At 27.7% G+C, this 20,721-nt stretch overlaps 1 protein-coding gene across 4 annotated transcripts in view; it reads left to right on the forward strand.

Moving 5' to 3' along the window:
- The window catches only part of LOC132921626 (cell adhesion molecule 3-like), a 410,858-nt gene that overhangs the window by 321,095 nt on the left and 69,042 nt on the right, over positions 1-20,721 (forward strand). For all 4 annotated transcript variants that reach the window (XM_060984754.1, XM_060984756.1, XM_060984755.1 and 1 more), the window contains one exon: positions 4,793-4,977. In XM_060984754.1, coding sequence (XP_060840737.1) covers positions 4,793-4,977 — 185 coding nt within the window. The remainder of the gene's footprint in view (positions 1-4,792; positions 4,978-20,721) is intronic.

Here is a 20,721-nt window from a genome sequence, read left to right on the forward strand (position 1 = left end):
TTCTGATATAGCACAACAAATTAATCACTAGAGTATAATGAGATTTAGCACAGTTGAAAGTGATAAACAATTCAGTATAATATAGCGGACTCGACGTGAATGATGGCCACAATGGTCTTTTGATTGACAGTCAGAGTATGAAGTGATTATGTTATAAGTTTCTTAAACATTTGATTTTTATATATATATATACATAATAAAGACAATTTTAAATTTATATCTTAATCGTAAAATGAACGTCCGATGTTCGACGATAATTACGGTTTGCTAAGTCGTGTCGACAAGATATTATATTATTATATTATACCTAATTTGGTGTGTAATCGTAGAAAGTTATAGATTTCTGCCGGATGGGTGAGGATTTCATTTAGCCCGCGTAATAATATAATAGTTTATAGTCGGATGATTGTCGGAAACCCGTAAGCTCATAATCGTCCATAGACTATTCGTGTCCTCGTCGTGGAAAATCGATCGTTTTTTTTTCCTATCTCGTAGATAATCAATTTATAATATCGGTGGTTAAAGAGACACTGAGCTTGGGTTAGCATATTATATTGAGCTATGACGCTCGTCGTCGTCGTCACATCGCCACTTTCGTCACCGTCGTCGTAGTTGTGGAACGATTTTAATTCAATATCCGACTAAACTACTACTACAAAGGATCTTATTATCTCGGCGTTGATGATAGATGCACGTGTTTGTGTGTGAAAACTAAACTTTATCGTGTAATTTAGTTTTCTCGCTGGCACAGCCCGATTCACCGGGAAATATCGGTGAGAGGACGTTCCGTGCGTACGGGTTTTAATGCAATTACTAGCCATAGTATAATTTTAGCAACAAATTTTCCGATTCCAGACACCTTTTTCACCTGCCAAATGATTGATTGTGACTGGGTGGACGTCCGCAGACAAAAGAGTACGGAATACACAGAACGATATATTTTCCCGTCACAGAGTTTTCGGTACGCTTACCAGTGTTACCCAAACTGTACAGAAAGTCAAAATTGTTTTGAATGGCCTATATCACTCATCTGAACTTGACATCATTAAAATTGAACATTTTTTAGCAATAATTAAGATATATTTTTGATTAGAAAAATATTATGCAAACTCGTGCTTTTTTAATCATTCTTATCTAATAAATCGTCCTTAATCAATCCAGTGCGATATCTATGTTCTGTACTCGGATTATAAAAATAAAATCTAAAACGTATGCGATCACAACGAATACAATATATAATTTTCATTAAACTACATCTGATAAAACCTTATGTCAAATTGCATTTTACACATTTCTTAAGATGTTGGTCATCGAAACAAAAATGTGTTAAACACTAAAAACATAGTGATTCAATGATACCGTTTGGAAAACACTGTAAGTCGGTAAACAAAGGTAGTCCAAATAGGTACACTGCACGTTTATATAAATTGAACGACTGGCAGCTGAAAATAATTCACTAGCAGCGAATGTGTATAGTTTTTTGTCGATTCTAAAGCCACAACGTGTATCTGCACAATCGAATTTTATTCAAAAAGTACCTGCCATTCATTGTGCAATAAATGTCATGTAAATAAGGTTACGGTGCCAAGTATAATATAATAAAGTTATGATAATATTGTATAATTTTAAAATTTCATTTTCCTAACGGTCTTATTGGGTGTTGTCATTCTAAGCAGAACGATAAATGTATTGGTTTTTGTGTTGTTTTTTTTGTGTGTACGTGAACATTTTTGATGGTACAAAAAATGAGTTGGTCCTTAACTTTGAAGGTGATTTTTGGTAGCAAATTAAATCCAGTTGGTACTATATAAGGAATTCCATTAAAAATGTTTTAAAATAATTGGATGAAAGAGAACAGAGAAAATGATCAGTTGTACAAAACAATGTATTTTTTTCTTGTAAGTTAACAATTAACAGTTATAGCAACTTAAAAGTTAATAAAAATCATATAATATGATACGATATAGTTAATAAATAATATTATAACAATAATAATAATATTATAAATATATTATAACGGATATTTATTGTAATAGTATTGTATAATAAATAACTACTATAGTGGCAATATAATAAAATGCTTATATCATAATATATTAAATATTCTTTGTAATAATATAGCTTGGAATCGTTTTTCAAATACGAAAATTTATCGTTAAATTCAAATTTAACTCATCCATTACATCGGACTACTCACAATGACGATGACGACTTGACACCTATACCAATGATACAGCAAACTGACTTCCTTGGTATTCGAACGCCCGTATACTGTGAAACTCGTATTATCTATTCATTCCCACCGTGCCCACTCGCCGCCCGCGCTGCCCACCAAGCAACAAGTCTAAAAAAAATATAATTTCTCTCGTGTTTTGTTCAAACCTAACAAATACACCGCAATATGTTTACTATGATAAAATAACACTGCCGACGTTTACTTTCCGTGAATATTATATTGCGTTATTTGCACGATTTCGATCGAATGCGAAATACACCTGACTCGTATATTATTAAAGTCATACATTCCATTTGTTTGATAGATTATTCTATTTCATATTATCTATTATTACTGATTCACGGCGATCTTAATATTGTTTAACGAGAAACACTATCCAGTGAACGATGTGCGCGTGAAGCTGCGTAATATTTGTCTAAAACTGTAATTCGATTGATAATTCAAAATACATGTAACTGAATAAATCAATATTAATAATATTACTCTAAATGAAAGTTATTGCATATTAGGTGCATTATGATTTATGACGGTGAGGGCGGCCGGATCTAGCGTACATTTTACCAGGAGCAAAGTATAAAATTAGTGCCCTCTCATAATTCAGCCCCCCTCTATTACGCCACTGCTATTTGGTAATTTGGCGCCCCACGACCAAGAATTCCGCGACAAGTGCCCCGGTTCACCCCGCCTCCCCATAGATCCGGCCCAGGTGGCTCCTATACATTTTTATTCGTGTAAATCACTAAATTGTATACCTTATTTCTACGACCAATCCGTTATATTTCAGACAATATTTTACATTCATATTAATATAAAAAATAAGAACTGTAATTTTTTTCTTTCCATTACACAATATGCATAAAAACAAAGCATCATAATATATTGTTGTTTTTCATATATATAATATAATTGAGTATTATTTAATATTTTAATCATCTATAATATGTTCAATTTTAATCCAGAAAATTTAAATTAAAAGCAGTTTATTTTATTGAGTTATGTAGATATAATACATTTATCATCTATATTTATTGTAATATAAGAAATTCTACTTAAACGATGAAATAAATTTTTTTGTTAATAATATTATTTTCTAACTTGAAATGATATAAAATAAATATTTTTAAAAACATTATTCTTACAAACATTATATAATTTTTCTGAAATAATAAGCGTGTTACATTAAATGGATCATTCCGTATATAGTATTATTTACCTAAAATACTAGCATGGAAGTGGGAAAGTAAATATTAATATTCCCGGGTGGATCCAAAATTCCAATATACCCTTTAACTAAAATTTTCAGCCTGTGAAACTTTAAACAATATACGCCAAAGCTAAAATAAAGTAATATATATACTATAATTCAAAATAACAGGAATAGCAGAGGTTTTAAGACATTTCTTGGAAAAGTCCACAAACGTGCTTTAGTAGAAATGGTTGTAACAAACGTAAAATTGTCTTTTAGGTATTTATTTGACATGCTACAAGTCACCGCTAACACAGTTTGTTTCTAGTAAAAAAAAAAAAAAATTAAATTAAATAAAACTGTACATATTACAAATCTGTTGTGTTTGTGAGAATTCCAAATGTCGTAATGTCCTTAAATCATCTAGTTAAAACAATTTTATTATTGTAATATTATATAATTACTATTGTAATACATTTAATATTTTTTATAACAAACAAAAAAAAAAAAAAACACTTTATAAATCCATAAATTATTATATTACAACGATTGATGGCGTTTAAGACATAGAGCTACTCTATGGTTTTTTTCCAGTTTTTTCTTACGTTAAAGAGTTTTACTTAAAACTGCTACACGAAAACACGCGTTATTATGAAACAAAAAAACAACAAATTCATCCGCAACATTTATAACACATAAAGTTTATGTAATAGATTTTCCATAGGTGTGAATAACTGACACCAGTTGCGGGTAGCGGGCTAGGTTATTTTAATGAAATCTGTATTTTTTAGTGCATTTTTACGTCATTTTTCTGATCAAGATGATTTTTTTATCATAGTGGAGTGAGGGGGGGGTGGGTAGATAATCAATTATTGATTACATTAGATACTTCTTTTAATCTGTCTACAACTATACCTGCACTCTATGGCGATTCGTTTTTAGTTTTCATTATCCAACTGTGAGCTATAGGGATTTTTTTTTCATTTTTACTTTTTAGTATTTTGTTTATCACTGTGCACCGTTGTAGAAATGTGTGCATAAACACTAAAAATGCACCCATGCGAACGGTGAGCAAAACCACAGCAGAAACTTATAAATGTAATATAAATATAACATGTATAATATACACGGCGTGTTACGATATTATTACATGTATCATCGTGGTTAACGCGTTATAATACATGTTTACTGATATATATATAATTTTCTCTTACTAACGAATGTCCCGACCTAAATCATAATATATTAAGTTAAAACATTATGAATACGATAAAATAGCTAATATTGTATTCGCGTTAATAATATGTGAAACTGTAAGATAAAGTTTACAATTTGACAATTTTACATTTTTTTTCTCCGTATTTTTGCAGAAAACATTTCGACGACAGAAACTACGATGGACGTAAATTTGATCGATGAAAATCATCATCAACACGAAGCTGGATCGAAATGGTCGCCCTTGTTTGAGGATGGTCCCGGACCCGTCAACGTCACAGCCCGTATCGGGTCTACAGTGCAATTGAACTGTAAAATCCAACTACTTTACGATAAAACGGTATGTAAATCCCACGCATAAATCACTTAACACTCATAGTAAAGCCGTGCGTAAGCTCTAAAACTATTAAATCATTTTGAGTCGTATATCATATCTGGATGGTATGAATTTCTAACATAATTGTTATTATACCATTTCAATTGTCACTAAACAGGTGTATTCAATGCAATTTAAATTCAAATACAATTTTTTAATTTAATTTAATTTTTTTTCAATTCAACAAGTAGCTAAAAAAATCAATACCTAAAACACTATCAACAATAGATTTCACTTTTCAGTATGAATCAATTTAAATTCAAACTCTACTAAAATCTATACTCACTGAATTCACTTTTAAATTCTGTGCTCGTGATTAAGTGTTATGAATTATATAATTATACTGACCTTCTAACTTTTTATAGGAGTTCTAAGAACGATCATTTGTTTGGTTTATATCTTATATTTTATGAACATTCACCTCTTAGATAAGATAATTCAGCCATTTTTTCGGCTTTATAACTTTTACATAGTTGGAATAAGAAGATAGTACTTTTATATATATATAATATATATATATACATATATTATTATAATTTAGATTTTTATTGAGGAGTTATCTTTTATAAGTATACTAAATACTAACTCGTAAAACTAATATATAGGATAGTGAGATAAGCAAAATTCAAATAAATAAGAAGCATTCTAAGAATAAATTTAACTAAAAATGTATAACATCATCAATGATATTTGACCGTCATGATAGAATATATTATTAAATTATATTTAGTTAATCAGATTAAATTTATTTGTGATTTTGAGTACCTCTATTTCTCGCACATTCTAATTTATGGAAAAACAATTGAAACACAATCAAAATAAAAATAAACTTTAAACGACATTCTGAATTGAATTAATTTGTGTGTGAAAATTAAAATAACATATATTATATTATTAATAAATACATAAAGTTTGATACGTAACAATTCCAGTACCTGGATACCACATTTGTATATTTTTTCTCGGCGTAAAATATAATAAAATATTATTCTTTACAAATAGAACTTGACAAAATTAAATTCTATAACTAGATAGTAATTTATAAGCGGCAAGTTAGTGAAATTAAACAAAGTACCGTCACGGGAATGTATAAAAAAAGCTCATAAGCGTATATTTTACAATAATAAACGTTTATTTTACTGTTGAAATTACGGTTTAACCACTTTAATATTTTTTTCCCACTCTCATTAAATATTTCGCTATGCTATTGCAAAACTACTTGACGTTTGATTTGGACATATATAGCGAGCTGTTACTGTGGGGTTTTTCCACAACGCCGTAGAAGTTAAATAACAACAGAAAAGTTTTCTAAAGACCAAAACTTTATCAATCACAATGTCGGCGGCTAGAAGTTTAAGGCTATCGTTTCATTATTCGTTAACTACGTATACCTATACTTGGCAAACGCTCATTGTACTGCATATTTTCTATATGACTTTATTATATTGCCTCATTTAGCGCTTAAAGTGATGATCGCAATAATAACAGTAAACATTTTTTTTTTCATTTGCTTAATCCATATACATATATATATATATATATATACGTACATCGCACGCATAATATACACTATTACGCGGATGACTGTTGTTTTTAGTTTCTATTTTATTTGTTTAAACCTACCTGCAGCACTGTTTGGCGCGGGTTACTTCCATTTGGCCGCCGTTACGTAGGTGCGTTTTGTTCTTCTCGCGAAATCAATTTGGTTTTATTAGTTCTACCGTTTTACTGTTTGGCTGCATGCGTGCAGCCTCTTTCTGTTTCAAACGACCGAGCAGATGTCTCTGGGTCATTATCAAAAATGTTGTTTCTTCAATCGTTCCGCGTAATCTGTGTGCGAAATAGAAAATATACATGTACACATACACACGCGCACGCGTATAAGTTATCAGCGTTCGACAAACCCGGATATCGCCAGCGAAGTCCTAACAAAGCGTTCGGAGTTTTTTTTTTCAATCAGTATATACACACACTACGAGTATATTATGTACTAAAAGTACTGACTCTTGCACTATTTACTAAAATAGCTAGTGGTATACAAACATTTAACCAACAGTGTTTTAAAGTAACGTTCACAAAATGTTGTTTATGTATTTGTAGCAAACGTTTAGAATTTTACATCACGTATTCGAGACAAATACCGTTATATAAATATAGTGAAAATAAATAACTTTGATAATATCTACGATATCATACCCGTATTTTATGTTATATTTAACTTAAGCTCTAATACAGATAAAAACTGTCTACAAATAGCTGTTTTTATCGAAGCTTTTGCTATTTTTTTTTCACCGATTTTATTAGTTGTGAATTCGAGGGTCAACAACTCGTAAATATAATAATATGTAATAGTATAGCTCAGCGTTCAATAAATAGGTTGAGAACAATGAGAGCGCTACTATTTTATGATATATAATAATTAATAATTATAATACATTACGTACCTAATTAACGTATTTTAATATGGAAAAGCCGGTGATTGAATAAAACAATATTTAAACATGTCGATCCCGAGTGATAACAAAACAATGATTAATAACAAATAAATAACAATTTTAAAACGCGGTGACCAGTGTCGATTAAATTAATACATCAAAATATGTCAAATTCCAATATTTACACGAGACCATTTATTTGATTGATTTTATTATTTTTTTTTTTAATTACAATTACGTTTTGGTGTACCGAAATCTCAAAATACGTTAGTATAATATATTATATATTATTATATAGTCACAACTGTTTTCAGGCAAAATTGTTACGATCGCGTTACGGCCAGTGGTCGGTATTATAATATCATAAATATCATAAGAGATTGGTAAACAAGCCATATCGAAAAGAGGGACGAATAAGGGTCCTTAACGATTCCGTCGAGGTGACACAAACCCGGTTGTGATAACGACCGCGATGAAAAATTAAAAAAAAAAGAACTTTTTTCGCACACCCAAACATTCCCACTTCTATTCTTACCCGTTGGTCCGCGTATTATACAATAGAAAGTGTGCTCGCAACTTTGTGCTAGAACTTTTAACTTTTATTTCCTTTATTGTTTCCGTACAAAGCATCCCGGACGAATAATTGTTGTTTTTTTCACTCCGCACTCTATCCTGAATTTTTTTTTATATTTTTTTTATTATCATTATTTTTTTTTTTTTATTTTAACGTCGCGCCTCAACCATTTTAGTTGGTGAAACAATTTTTTTCTCCCAATCCTCATACTCCAGACGATAAAAGCTCGTATCAAATTACGCGTGACCCGATAATCACCTTTGGAATGTTAGACGAGGATAATTTTTTATAGCTCACGCAGTGTTATTCTATCGTGGTTTTCGTGTGGCCTTCAAGGCGTGGTTATAAATATTTTTTTCGGTTTTTCATTTGTCGTGGTTTATAAGCTAATCAGTTAATCTTAGTTGAATAAAAAGTTAAAATATTAATTACTGATTGAATATTCAAATAAAATGATATTATAGAAATCGACAACGTGAAATTGTACTACGCTTAATATTAGATGATATTTCGCTATAATGCACAATATTATCAGACATAACTGCTATACGATAAAATATATTAAAATTTGAAAAATATTCTTTTTTATCGATAATAATATGAAAATATAAATATCTGAGTATACTTATTCAAATAGACCTCAAAAAATACATTAATATAACATTTAAAATGTGTAATATCTATCTATAGGATACCATATCATTATATCAGTTAGTTTCCGATAATATAACTCATAAAATATTCTTATATTATACTGGTGATTAATTTATCAAACAACACTAATTTTTTCAAAATCTATTTTTAAAAATATTTTTTATATTTATAAATAAATAATGTATAAAAATATTTAAAATTATGGTGAGCGTATTATAGTAGAGGAGAGGAGAAACATTGTAAAGCAACCTATATTACTCCGTTTATCAAACTTTAAATACTTAAAACTCATAAACCACCTACTAGTTAGAATTTCAATTTGAAGTATTAAAATACTCTAAAAGATATTCTACTTCAGATAAAACTGACATAATCTGTTTGAAATCTGTTATTCTAATTGATTTTGTAATTAGCCGGTATCGGTTTTTCTATTATCTTGTCTATTACACAGTGGCCATCATAATCGTTAGTGATTTCTTGGACGTCTGAACTATTGCTAATATTAGAATATATTATTATTTTTGTGTGAAATTGTTTTCAACGATTTATTCTATGAATTTTAATCGAATTCCCTTAATACTAGTCGAATGCGAAAAAAGTTACAGCAATAAAAATATCATATTATACTCAAACCATTGAAAACGGTAACAATACTCGCTTTATTATTAATCACATCAATTGTTGTTGTTGTTATTTGTTTTATTTTTTTCGATTTTTATTCAATCATGCCAACATTGTCACTTTATTAACAACTGTGTCAATATCAAAGACAATTTAAATCATAATAATAAAAATGCATGACCCGGATTTGAAGCTCGACAATAAATCGTGAGTCTGGTTTTTTGCTTTTGTGATGGGCAAGTGTGCGATCTATTAACCATAAGAATTTGCTTGGATATGTGAACAATGAACATGTGTAAATACAATGAGTTTCCGTTCGTCCTTCCATTTTGCTGTTCACAATTTCAAAAGAGCGATAATAAAACACGTCCGGTAAGCTAAAAACCTAGTCAGCGATTCGCGACGAATAAATAATCGTTTCTAAACAAATTCCAATCTAGTCGTAGTAACGATACGTGAGATGTTCATAAATGTTCGGCAAAAGGAAGGCCGGTCAAGTCTACCGAATCAAATCTAAATTACATATAACCAGAACTAGATTAAGGATTATTACCACCCCATAACAATTATTGATATTGGAGAATCCAATAAAGAATAAAAAATATAATATATTAAAATTAATAGCGAAATATATTTTAATTTATGTTTTTCTTTCTTTTCCTCCATTATTATACATGTATAATGTATACGTATAATATATATGTCTCCCTTGTCTCATTTGAGGACCTACCATACTGAATTATGCAAAAGAAAAAAACCATACATTTACTAGGAAACTTGCTGATTAGTGGAAAAAAGGATCATCCTGTAGACATCACACGCACCGTTCATTTTTCTTAAAAGCCCTGAGCATTCCTCGAGATTCGCCGAATTCACGTGCACTTCTGTCCCCGGTGAAATTTAATCGGTACGGTGTAGAAATTCTACCCGGCCTAACCCAGCCCATTTGAAGGACAAAGGCACACAGGTACTTTCGAAGTTTGGCTGAAACTTTCATTGCCTTCTTTGTATGCTCCAAGCGTGAGCAGTTTAATCTCCACACACGAGATTATCATACACAATGATATTATAATCGAATAGACGGCACACGTAAAGGTTTTTCGTTTGAGTTTACAATTTTTTTTTTTCAAACTGACTATACAATAACACAATACGCAATACTATATTATAGAAAATAACATCGAACGTTTCGCGTATTGTCGTACCACTGAGTCATACACGTCAGATACACGTGTCGTTCGTGGTTTTCGGCGTGAAATTACAAACCGTGTAAACTTTTTAATTCGCAAAATTTGTCGGGCGGTTGCGATAACGGTGCCGCGGCAGTCGTGACTTTCGACGCTTCCGGCGGGGACGTTCACGCCTGATGACAATACAAACTAATCGAATTCACGTTAGGTATTCGATACAAACTGCAGCATTTTCCCATCCTTTGTAATATTAAATTGTCTCGGGTAAAATAAAACATTGTCGATATCGTTAAAACGACACGTATTTTTATGGCGTAATCTCCCGACATGATATGATGAGCGATGCGAACACCACAGTATAATACAAACATAATAGTGCGTTAAATATTATTAGGTTAAGTTTAATAATACCTTGGCCGGTTAAACAAATGCAGATAATACCTTAGGATAAGCGGCCCGGTAGTTTGGTAAAAATCATAAAAATAAATCTACTGTTTTGACGCGTAAAATGTAGTTTTTACGATTTAAAAATATTATTAATATTATGTTATAGCTTTGTACAATAACTGCTATCGGTTAAACTTGAAATTAATTCTGCGAGGGCTGAGAAGTTCATATCACAAAAAAAAGTCATAAAGCAACGTGACGAGTAAATCTTATTAAAATTTCACAAATTTATTTATCCAAACGATTTTAATTTCCCGGTATTGTTCTAAAACCAACCCACGTGAACCACACTGTCTGAATAAAAACTCAAACTATACTGTTTTGTTCTTAGTATATAAAAATGTTTGAATAAATTTCAAATACAATAATAATAACTCGTAGTAATATTATATTACATACGTATATTTTTAGATATAAAACTTATTTAATTATACTCAGAAGCTGTTTGAATATCAAGTTTTAATTTATCAGTATCCGACTTTCAACTAATTAATAACAGGAAATTCAACTTAAAAGTACTATTGAGTTTATATCTGTATATTTTAATTCAATAATTATAACATAGTTAGTTAATAACTAAATGAAATAATAATAACATTTTAATAAATGTGTTTACTTATATACTTTCGAAGAAAATGTATTTAAACTTAGAAGTAATTTTACAATTATTTGTATTATTAAAAATGTTAGTAATGATAATTATCAAAGTTTGCATTACATTTTTGGTTATGGACGCTCATACTAACAAAATTAACCTTATTTCTTGTATTAAGCAGTAATTATTTTTTTTATACCATAACAGAATATTTTCTTCAACATTTTGAAATAAATAACAATCATAAAAAGCTAAAAAATATTTCTTAACTAAGAATATTTTATTAATTGTAAAAAATTAAAGATTGAATGTAAGTGGACTGCAAATTATCAAAATTGTGAAAAAATTTACATTTTTTCTTAGTAATTTTCGATACTTGTTTAACAACAATAATATAGTTAGTCTGTTATTTTACGCAATTACATATAAATTATTACTTATTGTATTTTATTTATTTAATAGTTTAACCCAAAAGTTAATGCATAACATGCATATAATTATTTTTAATAGTGTAGTTAAACATAAGACAATTTGAATAAAATTAAAAACTAACCCATAATATAAATAATATAATAATTATACAAAGAACAAGGGTTCCTTATTGGCAAATACCTCAATTCTGCAGAGGTGGGGTGTTACAATCATAGTTAATGGTGAATTTTGTGATGTAGAAAGGAACATTATGACTTGTAGAGCGTGATGAGACATCAATATTTATTTCAGAATGTACGTCTAGTGAGTCAATAGAATCACCGAATAAGTTATTTAGGAAATGCAGATTTCTCTGTTTCTTGTGATTGATCAACAATCAAGGAATAAAATGATCAAAGACTAGGAAAGGCTAAAAATAAATGAATCATACTAAGAAACACTGAACTATTTACAGGCTAAGAACTTTAGTTCTTTAGGCCACAGTTTATGGATCTCGTACAAACGAGCCGCGATACAGAAAAAGTGAACAAGATAATACTATAACAGCTTGATAGAAGAAGCCACATGAAATTCAACAGCCACCTTTTATATAAAACACAACATTTCTAGTGATTTAATGCATATTGTATTTATATGCAATTGAATAGTAACTCAAGTTGCTACTAAATGTAAAGCCTAAAACAACAATAGAAAATAATAGAAATATTTAAAGAAAGAATATAAATTTCATTATTTTATAAAGATAAGTTTAACTTTTAAGTTATAAATTCATCTAGAAAAGATAATTGTGCAACATATTTTTGATTAGGTTAATATACAATAATTAAGATGTGATGTCAAGTACCTATTGCATTTTCATTGGATATTCGATTAATTTACAACTAATCTATATAATGATTTCTAATAATTTAACACTTTAAAAATAAAAACCGTTCGAATATCGCTACTCGATACACGGTGTAACATATTTTGCTAGAGGATTCATTTCCTCGAGAAGTTTAATACTAAAAAATGTTACTTTTTTTTTTTTTGTCAATGCTGATATTATATATCGGATATAAATAATAAACTTGGAAGTAAAATAAATTAACAAACGAGACGCTTAACAGAGTTAAGTCTCAATAATACATATTTGTTTTTACTTTATTATTTAATACCTTAAAATGAGCTAATATCATTGATTAATAAACAAATTTTGTACCTACATTAAAAACAATATTAAACGTATCTTTTAAATAATTAAACTAGCCGTAGTACTTATAAAATTCTCAAATGCATTTAATCGCACAGCATGAGAATTTGTTTCTGTATTTATTTAAAATGATTAATTTATAAATTAATAAATTCCGTAAAATTAATAAGCATAATATTTTAAGTATGAAAAAATAAAAATGATAAAAATAACGATTGAAAATTTAAATATTTTATTGAAGAAAATTATTTTTCTCGTTTTAACTAAATAATTATTTATTCGTTTTTGTGAATATCTTTTTTATTTTATTTAATATACAGACGAGATTATTAATGATGGATATTTTTTTTTTAACAATACAGTTGTAAATAATTCATCTTTCGTTATTAGACAAACATCATTTCGGAAGTTTGACAGTATAATTATATTATAACGGTTTAGATTTGAATACACTTGACGCGCAAATGGTGTTCGGACGACCGTGAGGAGGTTAGTTCGCCAAACGAAATAAATGACACTCTTGTGCGGTGTTTGAACGTCAAAATTGGTTACCGAACCCGATTCAGTGGTTCTCTCATTAGTGACCTTTAATGAACGCCGACCCACCATTCATTGTAACGTAAACCACTTTGCTGGTATTCTCTCAGATGTCAATTATACTCGTTCGGCGGTTTGCTCATACCAACTATTGGTTAGTCAAACCTCTCGGTAATTCTGTCTAACAATCCAAGCATCGATAGTTATTCGATTTCTATTGTGAATGTATGTAATTCATTCATGGTTTCTCATATTATAAAAATATTATAGCAATAAGAGTATTATTTTTTTTCGAATCATATCAAACTGCCCATAACAACAACAAAAAATTGTAATATTTTTATAAGATTTCTATTAAAGCGTTTTTACATTTTTATAATTTCTATTAATTATACGATTACTTTATTTATATTAAAATACTATGTATAAAAAAACTTATAGTAAAGTATATGCTATACTTCTAATAAAGTATTCGCTATTCCAAAATATTGTGAATAGTGTTTTCAGATTTTCCGAAAAATCTAAAAATAGGTATACCCTATTGCATTATATGTCATCGACTTTATTCGATAAAACTAAAATAATAATATTATATTGTTTTTAAATTGTTCAATATTTATATTTTATAAGATGGAAATTATTTTTAAACAAATGATATTTTACAAAACGTTATATTCCGATTTATGACGATGATGTTCCTATCTACTCTCTAATACGTAGTATTAGTTCAATTAGCCTAATAAGATAATGCGTTATAAGATAATCACTGTTTATAATACCACAAAAATGCGCTGGAGATTTTAAAAAATTATAAAAATTAAATAAAACGAAATAAAAGATACTGAAAAATTAATATTCAAAATATTTTTTTCGCATCAACTTATTACTGGCGATGTATCGTATACTATATACACAATATTATTCAAACGCATCGAAGCTTAAGAACTCAAAAAAATAAATCCATTCGATAAGACAAACTTTTAAAAATATCATTATTAATACTGTTCTTACCATCGTACGTTTGCAGTTCAATATTATACTACACACAGTGATGGATAAGTTTTATTATATTTATTTTATATTACTGTAAGACATAAACGTCATTGTTCTGCAAACTTGTTTCGATTTTGATATGACGTATGGAGTATTAGAATTAAAACAGAACCGATAATAACGTATACTTGTTCTTCTTTAAGTTTCTATATTATAAGGCTAACGAATAACAATACAATATTATGTATCAGGCCATAATTTTAATGGATGTGAAAAAATATAAATACTTTAACTAACGGCTATTTCATTTTTGTGTTTTGAAAATCTTTCTACTTAATAAACGTTTATAGTTTCATTATTAATACATTCTCCTAATGATTAAAAGCTAATAATTTTAACGTTTAAGTATTTCTTTTCATAAATAAACCTTTGGAAATATTTTTATCAAAATTACTATTAATTTTCTTACTAAGTTTTTATGCATTTGTATAAAAACAATTTTAAAAATATATACAAATTAGTTTTCCACAGGGATTTTTTTTTTTTTTAAATAATTAGTTTTTAAATTTTCCTCAAATTCCATTTAAGGCTTCATAATATATTTTAAATATGACAACATTTAAAAATAATCAATAATAAACTACATTAAATATTCGAGTTGTAATTTTTAAATTAAAAATCTAACATAACATTTTAAATAAATTATATTCAAGTAATTCTCGATTTTTTCATTAAAATTTAAATTTTTATAATAATTATCATCAATGCATAAAGCCGACGAAGAAACATTAATAACTCAAGCAAATTAGGTGCTAAATACACTACATTATCTCTACATTCTTGAATTAACAAAAATAATGAATGTTCGTTCAACAATATTCTATTATTCACAATAATAAATATAATAGAGACGGTGTGCCAAGTTATCATTAGGCTTTCTTGAAAACAAATTAGCTTTTGCATCGTTCAAAATCAGAGTACCCACTTCTCTATATATTCAGAGTTAATTTCATTTTTGAAAGGAAAAAAACCTACATTTATATCCTATTCCGAGAAATATATTCGAATAGTAAATCTATTGAAATCTCAGTAATTGTAAAAAAAATTCCATACTTTTGTACGTGCTTGATACTTAAAAAATAATAATTTTTGAAGTATATTTACTGTACAGTTTGTATTATATAGTTACTTACATGAGTATTTGAAAATATTATAAAATTAAAGATTAAATAATATTTACAGCACAATACATAATATTATCTAGAAAAAAGTTTCGTAAGGTTAAATATGAAACTTCAATATTAATTAAATTACCGTAACAAATAATTATATTCAATTTTCAAGAACCCCGATTTTTTTTTCCTAGAAGATTATTTATGATGCTGAATACTTCTCCGCAGTTAATGTACTAATATGTATGTTCAAGGTTCACGTCGTTCAACTTAAATTGACGCATAGACACTGTCTAGTCTGCAGTCCAATTGATGGTCCCCGACCGCAGGTCGAACATAATTTCCCATGCTATTCATCACACTAGACTGACCAAAATTGACGTCCTCCGATGCACTTCATTGTGGACGAATATCAATATGTATATAATTTCACATTCCCCGTATTTTCGTAGTTTAAGAATAGTTTTCGCGCATATACATCATAAACCACGATGGTTGGTTCGCTTAAAATCCAACGAGGTATTGCAACGATTCTACCCATTCTACTTATAACAACAAGGCTGTACATGTCACAATGTAACTCCGTTTTTATTTGCTATAATGATTTATCTGAAGTTTGAGAATTTTCAAATATGTATTTTTAATTACATTTGCGTTTATTTAGCAAATTGTATTCATTGTATTTTGAAAAGCGATAAGTCTTTTTGAAATTTTATTTTTTCCAATTTTTGTTGAACGCCTAGTCTATTTTAAATAAGGTTGGATCCATCCGTTTCATTGATATGAAAAATGTTTTCTTTGAATACAATGATATAGTTTTTTATAAAAATAATTCAAATTTAATACATTCATTCACACAAAGTAATAAGATAGGTAAACACAAAACGTAACATAGTATACAGCAGAAACGAGTTCTCAAATTATATGTGAATATTATTTATGTTTTTATTATTATTATTATTATTAATACCCATTAATACCTTTTAAAATATTATTTCTATATGAAATAAGGTTGATATATTTTTCGAATTATGAGTATGTAGTATTAAAGAATCAATTGATATACAATTATGTTGTCTTCAAATGTAATGCTATTTGTTATAAACATGTTAATTATGTTATTGTACTTTAACAAATTATTTTTCATATACCTAAGTATTATATTTTAGCCAAATAATTTGTTTATAAAAGTCACGTTTAAAAGTCATGTAAGTACCTATGTCCAATAATGCATTTTATGTAAATATTATACCGACCCATATTATATTACTATTGTGTTATTACTTTTCTTATCGTTGATCATTGTCAACAAGAAAAGAACATAATATATCCAATGGTAATAATTTCTTAATCTATTCAAAAACTCTATGTGATTTTACTATTTATATTCAAGAAAGTTTTATAAAAATAAATAATCTTCTGATAACTACTAACTACAAAATTATTTTAAAACGGTATTGAAAATAGCTATTTTATTGAATCATAACGTGCGAATTACATGAAAACATAAAAAAAAATGTCTATACCTGTGGATTGAAAAAAATTTAAATCTTTAAATATTATTTTTCAACATTCTTCACACAGAAAACTAAAATATATGATCTTATGATGAAATATTCGATCTAAGTTTCATTAATTTGAAAACTTTCGTGGTTTGTTTTCGAACTTCAGTTTAACTTACATGTGATATATTGTTACTGAAACATTTTCAAATGTATTACTAAAAATTTTATTAATAATATAAATTTAACATTTAATATAGTACTTTATTTAACGAAATTTTATTTTTTCACCGTACAAAATAATTTACATCATATCGTAAAAAATGGGTAGAGAAAAAAAATATTAAATTCTAAATAACTGAACGAATGTGATTTAAGAAAACCCTAAGTAAAATTGTTTCTCTTTTATGTTAATTATTTAATAAACCATTTTCACTGCTCCCCTGAAAAAAATTCTATTCAACGAATAATATAAACTTTATTATTTTACTCGATACCGTTAAACTATTATAAGCCACGTGTTAAGAGACTGTGCTATTTTCTATTAAAGAACTACCTACGATAATAAATACTTTATAAATTAATATTTCAATCCAGATACTTGAATATTGTTTCTGGTCGATCAGTTTGAATTGCATAAAACGTTAATCGCGAAAAATATGCGTAAATAATTATAGATTTTAAACAATTTCACAAATCCTTACAATTCACTGGCCATGCCAGTGGTGGATAAACACCACGAAAAAAAAAACTCGAAAACAACGATTAAACTACTAAATATTAATAATTATGTTCCTATTCATCGAATTCACGTTTTCATTAACGAGAGGGCGTGAACCATCACATTAACATGTGTGACATTTGCGATTAAATGTTCTAAAACTATCGGAAAACGTTCCACTGATATTATGTAGATAATTTAATTCTATAACTCAAACGTAATACGGTTTATGGACATGCATATGAGAAAATAAACGCACGTATTTTACACAGTAGACGTAATGAGTTTGGTGTATCTGTATTCTAGTATATGTGTATACGTTTATGAATATGAAGTACTGTACCATGAATGGATTTTTTTTCGAAAAATCTCAGTTATTTATTTTATGAAATCATTGGCCGTGGGAATTCAAAGTATATATATATTCATCATAAGAGGTAACTTTTTAGTTTTATTTACCATAATTGATTAAATACATCGATGATTCCATTGAAGACTGACTACGCTATGTGTGACAGATTACGAGATTATAAATTGTATCATTAGATTAATTGTGTTAACTATCCAGAAAATGAAGAAATGCCTATATAGAATTCGTAAATTTACTTAAATTAGCTGAAAATACTAAATATTGCAAGTAAAATTATTGTTTTTTTCGATAATAAATTACAAACAACAATAAAAAATTAGTTGATCTAAGACTTCAATAAATGTATGGTCTATTAGAAATTCGAAATAATGTATTAATTTATTATTTTATAAAGATAGAAACTGATATATTTTTTTAAAACAATTTAATATTAACTCATACTTATTAAAATGCAGTGTTGGTATAGAATAATACTATACATTTTGTTAGTTTATTTTTCTTATAAGTACTATAGTTTTCGTCATTAGTGGATGAGTTATCTTATCATTAACATAAATTAACCAATACTCGAAGATGGTTATTGCCTTTCATAAGATGTAATCAAAGTATAGAATAAATATTTTTGTTTATTAATCGATGAACTTCATAACAACTTCAAAAGAATATCAGTAATATTAAATAATATTAGATTGACTTTGATAGGGAAACCTATTCGAAGGAATTGAATAGTCTGAATTGTGATTTGCTTAAAGAAGAACTATGTCATTAATAGAATAAGAAATAAAAGAGAAATGTTACCTCTATAGTAAATGACATTGAGTGACATTTAGATATATTAAATACAACTATAACGAGTTTTTGACCCCTATTGACAAATCTGTTCAATCGTTTTGGAAATGACCGCAATCACTAAATGATTTGATTCTGTCAAATAGTTTCACTTCATCTGAAAAACAAAGTAAGCGTGCAAAGATGTGCCGAAATAAACCATATTGGTAATGTTAACAGAATATTGATAAAAAATAATATAATTATTGGTAATTTATTCATAATATAATATAGGTTTTTGTTCTGTATAAAGTTGTAAAAAAAAGTATTTTTGTATTTGAATCAGTTTATATTATACATAGTTCTTCGTTTATTCTAAGCAACAAAACTATAATAATAATCGACCTCAAGTGTCCTACACATGGGTTTGAATTTAGTCAAATGTCTAACTGAAATAGAAAACATTAAACAAAATTAATCCTATTAAACTCCAGAATTAAGTCCTTTTACCGACTTTTTTAAAAGCACTCCAAACCGAGTCTACAAAATAAACTGATACATATCCCCCTCCTTATAAAAAACAATATGAAGGCATGATTATTTTACACATCCAATTATGAGTGTTGCGAAGAAATTTAATATTGTGTAATGTATATATAATATAAACTTTCCAATGGATATGATTTCAAATGAGCAATATTATATCTTAAATCATATAATTCACTCGGATTTAAAATTTCTAACACTTTTAAAAGTAACAACATATACCTATTTTATTTTTTACTCACTCATTTACAAATGAATTATATTTACGAATATATTATTAAGGATTATATATTTCTGATAAATAAAAAAAAATATTATAAATATATTAATTAAAATGTAATACTTATACTATTAGGCAATATATATAATTAGAATTATTTTTTCTGTAAGTGGAATTAATACAGAACACTCACATAATATGCTACTTCACTATATTTTAAGTTTAAAAGACAGAGTCAACACACATGAGAAAATGAATGTTGTGCCTATTTAATTAATTCATGTAATGATTATGTGTTCATTGTAGAATTAAGTATTCGCTTATAACAAAAATAGGATAATAAGTATAGGGTTACTTTTAACAGTTTTAACCGTTATGTAATCATATATTCACATGCATAAAATAATAAACTAATTTACTTTTATTCTAACTAGTAAACTAATAAACAGCTATTGGTTTAAAGGCCAATGTGACGAAAAAAATGCGCTTTTTTACAAACAATTTTTCAGATAAAACTATTATAATAAGACAAGTGTTGCAGCACTTTAGTGGAAAGTAAATGTAAAAAAGTTTTATATAAAAAGGTACATTTTCGAATTTAAAAGTAGTTGTGAAGAATATTGCAAAAAATATAATCGTAAAAATTGTACAAATAAAATTTAGAGTAAGTACCTACCTATTTTTGATAATATCTTGACTATTCCCGAATATTTGTCAAATTTAATTTAAAATAATAAAA

This window comes from Rhopalosiphum padi, chromosome 2 (genome assembly GCF_020882245.1).
Source record: "Rhopalosiphum padi isolate XX-2018 chromosome 2, ASM2088224v1, whole genome shotgun sequence".
Taxonomy (NCBI): domain Eukaryota; kingdom Metazoa; phylum Arthropoda; class Insecta; order Hemiptera; family Aphididae; genus Rhopalosiphum; species Rhopalosiphum padi.